Raw genomic sequence first — 8,689 nt, forward strand, 5'->3', positions numbered from 1 at the left:
CATTTCTATTGCATATTGATAAAATACATTACTTGAATTATTAATTAGTTTTTAATGTTTTTATTTAGAAAACAAAATTGATGCTTAGACATGATTTATTTGAATATAAAACAGGACCTATAAAAATGCTCCAAACATATTTGAGTCAGTTAAATTTTGTGCAGAATAATGAGGTTAAATCAAGAGTTCAAGGATTTTCATTCCAAATGAGAACTACATGAGGAATGAAAGATAGAAACTGAGGTCACAGATGTCAGCAAAACATAAATGAAATAAAATAATCCATAAGAAGACAAAAAGAAAAAAAAACTGTACATAATGTGTTACACATGGAGTTTTTTTTTTATTTATTTAACCTTTATTTATCCAGGTAAACTGTTTAAGAACCACTTCTCATTTACAAACATGACCCAGCATGCACTGAGTGCATTGCAATATACAAACCTACATATTCAGCCGTAGTAAAGTGATTGTAAATTTTAATCGCGATTAAAATTTTTAATCATGTCCATGCAGCACTAAAATTAATCAGAGTTAACTCGATTAATTTCACAGCCCTATAAATGGTTTTTACTTTGATTTTGTTTATCTAGTTTGTATTTTTACCAGTCCTGCAGTTTTTTATCTTCTTCACACATAAAAAACCAGAGAATATATATAATAAAATTAAGTTTTCTTTGATGCCTTGTTGCTAAAGTTTCCCCTAAAATAACTGATAAACATTTATTCGGGTGTGAACGACTGTATACAGAAAGAAAAGATTTTGTAGCTGAACTGAAGCAGACGGGCCAGAATAGTGACTTCAGGACTCACCAGGTTCTGCTGTGTTTGTTTAGAACCTCCAGCTGGTCCAGAAGCAGAAGATGTCTGAGTCCACCAACACACCTGCAAACAAGAAGGCCAGGTGGGTGCACAGTCTGCTCTGATCAGGATGTAAAAGGAGGACAGAACTGTTCTGATCCTGTTTGGGTCCATGTGGAACTCTGTGTGCAGACTGGAAGAGATCCAGTCCCCCAGTAAGAAGCTCCCCCCAGAGTCCACCCCCCGGGTTGTGTTCACAGGCTTGGAGCCCATGCAGGTGCAGCAGTACACCAAGGTGAGGCTTCATCACACAGACCGGCTGCTGTGTCCTCCTGCTGAGTCTCATGGTGCCCCCCCCCCCCCCCCGTCTGCAGAGGCTACATGCTTTAGGTGGGGAAGTAGCAGACTGCAGTCAGAGCGCCACCCACCTGGTGGCCAGCAAGGTGACCCGCACCGTCAAGTTCCTGACGGCCATGTCTGTGGTGAAACACACTGTGACTCCGGAGTGGCTGGACGAGAGCTGGAGGAGCCAGAAGTTTGTGGGTACGAGCTCGTCTTCCTCAGGACGTTCTGCAGTGCGTGTGTGTGTGTGCGTGCGTGCGTGCGTGCGTGCGTGCGTGCGTGCGTGTGTGTGTGTGTAGATTTAATAATCTGTTTGTTTCCTGCTGTGTTCTGCAGATGAGCAGAGTTATACTCTCAGGGATGCAGAGGCAGAGGTGCTGTTCAACTTCAGTCTGGAGGAGTCTCTGAAACGAGCGCGCAGTGAACCTCTTTTTAAGGTCAGAGCCTAAAAACACAAAGCTGTCGTTTAAAGGGCTCGACACATGGGAGGCGACGTCGCTCGCTCTCCATTCATTTCCTGTGGAGCCTGTGCGGTGAGGCGACAATCGCTTGCCCTCCTCCAGCTAAGCGACCGGCGAAAATAGTGCATGTGAAATTTCGCGCTCATACACGTAGACGTGCACACGCGAGCTTGCGACGCAACATATGAAAGTTGAAAAATGTTTAATTTTTGTCGCTGTCGCTTAGCGTACAACCAATCAGTGAGGGTTTCATTGACTGACCAATGAGAGGAGAGTATGCTACACACTGCCGTTAGCTAACACTTTCACCAAGTGATTACTAAAAAGCTTTGTGGGAATTTATTGGCACCAGGGTGAAGTTTATGGTAAGTTTTTCCTCATAAAACTGTATCTTGATGTGTGTTTGTTTTTCAGTATCATTAGCATCGCAAGATTTGTTTAGTTTACACGTCCGTAATGCACACCCGCCTTCAGAGTCAAGAACCTGAAGAAATTTATAGTTATTTATAGATTAGTACTGATGTTAGAAAACTACACCAGAGTATAGGGTTTCATTATTTTATAATACTTGTATAATGTTTGATCTATTATGTGTTAATTAAAATAGAGTAGCTACATGTCCGAATTCATATACAACACATAAGAACTGTTTTTTAAAACCATTAGTGTCAGGTCTTTGTCTGAATGCCTGTGATTCAGCTGTAGGTCAGCAGGGGGCGAACTCAGGCATTGAAGAATCGTGTACGGTGTATAAAAGGGAACTTCCTGTTTTTCATGCAGTGTGGTTTGGCTTGTCAGCCGGTGACAAATAAACCTCACTCATCTCTTCAGAATTCTGGGTTGTATGACATTTATTTCCTATCACAGATCATCTTATTTAACACTTGTTTTCATCTGATTTCAGCCGATATTAAACACGTATTTCTTACAAACCAATCAAATTTTGTGTAGACAAGCGACTTGAGAGCGCGATTCCCAACGATGCGATCGCTATCGCGTCCCGTGTGTCGGGTTTCACCCTGGCTGTGATGATAGCCTTTAATCGCTGTAGTTTGTCGCTGCCAATGTGTCGAGCCCTTAAAGCAGCAGCTCAGCAGGCTGCCTCTGATGGACACTCAGAACTCTGAGCGTTTGTGTGGCAGCTCTCTGCTCAGACAGTTCTCTGACATCAGTTTAACACATTAAAAAAACACACAGAGTCTAATATGTTGTTGTATTCATCTGTTTTGTGTCAGAGGACAGCTCCAGTGCAGGTGTTTAAAACAGCTCTGTGGTTTTTGGGACTGATTCAAAATACCCACATTGACTCGATTCTGAGAGATTTGTTGCAGAAGTTTTCTGAGTCACTCAGTCGAGGGGAAATTAGAGCTTTTGCAAACTTTTCAAGACATTTTGAAAACTCTCACAAATGCTGTTGGCCAACCAGTCTCCAGCTGTCACAGCCCAGTGAGACACTGGTTTTAGTCACCATGAAAAGGTTGGGAAAAGATCTGAAGAGGAATATTATCATGAGCTGGTTAAGTCTTTCTAACAGTTCAACATGTTGTCTTATTGAAGGAGTTGATAACCATGGGACTGTCTTCACTGACTGTAATTAGACCCCTCCTTTGAGGAAAAACAAAGAAATTACTTTAAAATGTCTGTTAGAAATCAGCAATTGTCAGTAGTCAGACTTCCAAATGAACAAAAAGTGCGTCTACTGCATGTCTCCTCTAATAATCTGAACCTAAAAACCAGGTTAGGAGGTCAGACTCTGTTACCATTGTGACCCAACCTGCTGTAAACTGAAAACTCTGACTCAACAAAGCTGGATAAGATGGTGTTTTGGATTCATAGAATACATAAAACCAGTTCAGCGTTATGTTTACTTTAGCAGAACTACAAACTGTAAGCAGCTAAAGTCTTACCTGTGTGTCTGATGTGATGAAGGGGAAGGTCTTCTACCTGACTCCGGGGATTTGTCCGAGCCTCGGCACCATGAAGGCCATCCTGGAGAGCGCAGGAGGGAAGCTGCTGTCCAAACAACCTTCATACAGGAAGATCATGGAGCACAAACAGAACAAGGTGCTCTGACATCCTCAGTTCACTTATTTAATGTACTCATTCATTCATTATGATAAACAAAATCGATATACAATGAAAACTAAAAACAATCATAAAAGAAATGAAAGGAAGCAGAAAGAAGAAAAAAAATTCTCAATATATTTGCCCCATTTTCCCCTAAATTAAATTCTAACAAAACAAAACGTCCTTCAGAATACAGAGCTCCCAAAATATTCATAAACTCATCATATGCTGTTTACATCATCTACATACACATCTTTCCAGTTTTGTTTTTAAATTGTCTTTCAGCTTATTCAAAGCTTTTTTGTTGTATTTATAATTTTCTTATTTATTGTAGCTACTTTTCTTTACTCCTGGTTCCTGTGGATACTTGAGTCTTAAAAGGCATCAATCCAAAAATAAGGCCTTAATTAGCCTTAAAATGTCATTAATCTTTCTGATGTCTTAAAAACATTAACTCATGGTAAGTAGGATGATTGTAATTCATCTCAAATATTAAAACAATTGGTAACATCTAGGGTTTTTTATAATTTACCGAAAGCCTCTCACAGCTTGTTGTTTTGTGTTAGAATAAACATTTGAGTAAAATTGTCCCTTTTTTCCATTTGTGTTTATTGTGAAGTTGGTCTTCAGCTTAATTTCAGGTGGCATTAAAGAGGCGTTTAAATGTCTTAAATTTAACTTGCCTTAAGCTGTAGGAACCCCGTTACTATATTGATCATTTTTACAAATTGCAAAACCTGGTAAATGATCACTTATATCAGTCATCAAAATACGACCTTTCAAATACAGTATTAACCATCACTGTGGCACTATGAGTTGTGATTTTTGTTGGTTTTGATAGCAACAGATAAAGACAAACTATACACAGAGTTTATAAACGTACTAATATTTCATTCATTTTTATTTCTCAAGTCCATATTAAATTCTCCACACAAAAAACTGTTTGGTTAGAACTCTTTTCCAATAGCTCTATGATTTTATCAGTAAATAATTTTATATTTGAACCAAATTATTATAATTTTAGAGTTCTCATTTATTATCTCGAGTGTAATTATCTCCAGTACACCTTTAACAGCTGTTGACATTTTATAATTTACACTTTATTTCAGTTTAAACAAATAAAGCAACTCCACTTTTAACCCCTCTGCTGTTATATTAAAACTTCTGTTTAAACTCACATTCATACTTTACTATTAAAATGAATAATAGAGAAGTGTCCATTTGCCATTTTATTGTCATTAAATTGTTCCTCATTACTCACAATCTTTGACTATGGGGAAAAGATTAGTATTAATCGTTCTATCTACATTATATATCTATGTTCTGTCAGGAAATCTGCAGCAGGTTTATGTGTGACAGCGCCTCATCAGCTGAGGTGTATCTAAAAGTTGTTTTCTTTCTGTTGCAGAACCTTCCTGAGATCATCTTAATTTCCTGTGACAATGACCTGCACCTGTGCAGAGAGTATTTTATGAAAAACATTGGTGAGCCATGCACACACACAATCTATCCTGGGGATGAGAGGTGCTGGTTTTAACAAGGGTTCAGCATTTTGTGTTGTTTAGTAGGGCTGGGTAAAAAAAAAATCGATTTAATCGATCTTGAATCGATTTCATTTAAATCAGGGAAAATGGATTCACAGGACATGAGATTGATTTTGTCCCCATGACGTCTTGTGTGCGTGTCTGAAACGCGTTTCTATATTTTGTCACTCCTGGCTTGCCGTATGTTACAGAAACATTAGAAATATACATTTTTCATACACTCATAAGGAGTGGGCAGAAGTATATTTATTTGACTGTAACCTTATTCACATCACTTCTTATTTTTCAAGAAAATTATTAATTACTCAAAAATGAATTCCTCCAACAACACTGTCACCTGCAATTTCTTTTTAATTTAAAACCTTTTAAACTTGTCACAGTTTTCTTTCTAGATTAAACTGTTTAATTTAAAAGTTTGTCTTTATGGTGAAGAGAAAAAATAGTGATATTGTATTTTTGCAACATGGTTGAACCATTTTCATTATTTAAGAGCAGATCGAATCGAATCAAATCGTAATTAATCGATTCAGATCCTTAAGAATGGAAATCGAATCAATGTAGAGAAATGGCCATGAGACCAAGCCCTGTTGTTTAACACAAAGATTCAAAACTAAGCAGAATTTACTTTTAATATGCAGAAAAATAATATCCAGTAGAATTTTGTTCTCTTTGTTATTACTGCCACCTGCTGGTGCAGCAAGGGTATTCCAGTGTTTTTGTTAAAATGCAAATGAAGAGAAATAAAAGTTTTATTGTTCTGAGTTTTGTAGGCGGAGCCTCAGTTGTTTGGAATCACATCTGTAATGTTTTTGTTCCAGATATCCACAATGCTGAGTTCATTCTGACCGGAGTTCTGACCCAGAAACTGGACTATGAATTATATCCTTTGTAGAAGTTCAGTGTTTTCTCTGATTTTCTCCATCGTTTCTGCTGATTGTAAAACAGAAACATCACGTGTCAAAGGTTTCTGTTGGAGATCCACTCCACACTTTTTTTTTTTATTTTTAATATAGTGGAATCAAAATTATTCACAATTAACTATTGCTCCTCTGTTTATTACTTTATAACCTCTTCTTATCAAAATCAGATATCTAACATAAATAAAACTGTTTAACTGTTTGAAAATATATTTTAAAATATTAAAAAATTTAAATTATTTTCTAAAATATATAATTTATTAGATTTAAGCTGTAAAAATAAATTGAAGGTCAATGAAATTATAAAACATGATGTAAATTTCTCCTTTTTAAATTGAACTGGTGCATTTTAAGTGTATTTATTTAACTATTGGTCCATACATATATTTCTGCCTTTATTTCTAATTATTTCAGGTTCCCTCCATAATATTGTGCCTCAGGGCAAATATAAACCTGCCAGAATAATTTTTTTTTAAAACATCCTTTAAAACAGGGGTTTTTAATCTTTTTGACCTTGGGACCCAATTTGTTGAACATAAAGTTGGCAGTCAGACATTACCAATGTAGGGATAAAAAAGATAATTATTCTCATCTAAATCTTGGTTTAATTATTATTGTATTTACATCATAACTAACATAACTAAATTAAATACACTTACAGTTTAAAAGTAAAACTCCTGTCAAATAATCACAAGACATGATTATGACAGAGTTTTATATCAGATGCCCATAACAATTATTTAAACAAATACAACAGTCAGTCAACAGACCACTCAGGCTTATCAGCACAGATATATATGTATATATTTAATAAACAATAACAAAAATAGACAATTCAAAAAATATAATTGTGGGCATAAAATAAATAAATTAAAAATGCTTAATGTAAATGTTTCAAGTAATAAAAATAAATATATTATAAAGTACAAATGAAAATATAGAATTTTTAAACTTTGCAACCAGAAGCTGCTCTTCATATTAGTGACAAACAATAACAGCAACAACAGCTTTTTGACAAGTTTAAAGTTTCTTTAAAATACATTCAAAATGTTTAAAAATAAACCACAAAAATTAATTTAAAGTGCAAATTAAAATATAGTTGTATCTGCAACTGTATTTGATGTTTTGAACTTTTGATATATTGCATGGTAAAAACAGAAGCTGCTCTTCATATTAGTGAAAAACTTGGTGTTTTTTTGTTTCATTTTTGCTTCTACTTCTCATTTAAAATAGGTTTCCATTCTCAGCAGGTTTCTAAGGTTTAAGTTCAAGTTTATTTACATAGCGCCAAGTCACAACATGCGTTGTCTCAGGGCACTGTACGTAAAAATGAATAATCTAAAGAAGAAACCAGCAGATTGTGTTGAATCACTTCATCACAGTTCTTCTTCTACATATTAAAAAAGTTGTTAAACATCTGAGTGGTGCACTACTGCTACTAGTGGTGAGAAAGTGTGTTGCACTTTATTCAAAATCAATGCGATCCCACGGCCCTCTGCGGCCCAAAGTTAAAAACTATTGTTCTTTTGAGGCCCTCAAGGTGGCGCTCATGGCCCATCTCTGCTTTAAAACAAAAATGGCGACATCATTTGATATCCGTCTGATCAGCCTGGCTTCAGTCAGGTGTGGTCTATGTCCTGGACGTAAACATCAAGATGTCATGTGACATTTCAAACCAGCAACCCACACTACTTCTGCAGCTGAAACATTTATCCAGAAAAGATTCAACATCATCAAACATTTCAGACACATCATCACGTTAAACTCTAAACCTGCTCAGCTCTGAAAATATAATCAGTACCGACCCAGTTCCTCTTAGAACAACATCCAGAACAGAGCTGTCACTGAAAGGTTTGACTCTACTGAAAACAAAGGCACTGATAATAAACTGTGGTTTTGTTTGAGCAGTCTGACTGTGTTAAGATGTTGGTTTCTTTGCATCACGTCCTTTTCTTTAACTTTCTCACGTATAAGTTCACCTGATGAAGAAACACGGATCAGGCCTCACGGACTTTTTGTATAGATTGGTTCCAGCGCACAGCTCTCCTGTCCTTTTCTAGATTTTTGTTACCCGTGAGAACAAAATGGATATTATTTTTATGAAACAATTGAAATAATTATGGAGGAATAATTCTCTTCTTACTAAAATAAAATGTATAAATGTTGTATACATTACTTTTTGAAATAAAACTGATTGTGTTTGTGTAAATTGTCTCATAATGTTGTATAAAGTATTTATAATAAATGTAACAATAATATCAGGTATTTATTAATTGTCATTAATATCAGAATCAGAATTAAGCCCCAAGGGAAATTAGGGTTATTCCAGCTGCAACCGTTCAAGCAGAAACGGAATAAAAGATAAGCACACCAGAATAAAAAAACAAAAGAAAACAAACACTTATGGACATATGAGAAGTGATTTGGTATGAATAGAAGTATGGTTTGGTATCACTGTGTACAGTATGCAATATACTGTACAGTGGGTAAAATAAGTATTGAACACGTCACCATTTTTCTCAGTAAATATATTACTAGAGGTGCTAATGACATGAAA

At 35.9% G+C, this 8,689-nt stretch overlaps 1 protein-coding gene across 1 annotated transcript in view; it reads left to right on the forward strand.

Moving 5' to 3' along the window:
- Positions 1-8,341, forward strand: part of paxip1 (PAX interacting (with transcription-activation domain) protein 1) — a 36,750-nt gene extending 28,409 nt beyond the window's left edge. The window contains exons 16-23 of the mRNA XM_014013843.1: positions 837-904; positions 994-1,096; positions 1,176-1,344; positions 1,480-1,580; positions 3,534-3,668; positions 5,080-5,155; positions 6,034-6,094; positions 8,100-8,341. Of these exons, the coding sequence (XP_013869297.1) occupies positions 837-904; positions 994-1,096; positions 1,176-1,344; positions 1,480-1,580; positions 3,534-3,668; positions 5,080-5,155; positions 6,034-6,094; positions 8,100-8,115 (729 nt within the window). The 3' untranslated portion in view covers positions 8,116-8,341. The remainder of the gene's footprint in view (positions 1-836; positions 905-993; positions 1,097-1,175; positions 1,345-1,479; positions 1,581-3,533; positions 3,669-5,079; positions 5,156-6,033; positions 6,095-8,099) is intronic.
- Positions 8,342-8,689: the final 348 nt, after the last annotated feature.

Source organism: Austrofundulus limnaeus, unplaced genomic scaffold (assembly GCF_001266775.1).
Source record: "Austrofundulus limnaeus strain Quisiro unplaced genomic scaffold, Austrofundulus_limnaeus-1.0 Scaffold106, whole genome shotgun sequence".
In the NCBI taxonomy this organism is placed as follows: domain Eukaryota; kingdom Metazoa; phylum Chordata; class Actinopteri; order Cyprinodontiformes; family Rivulidae; genus Austrofundulus; species Austrofundulus limnaeus.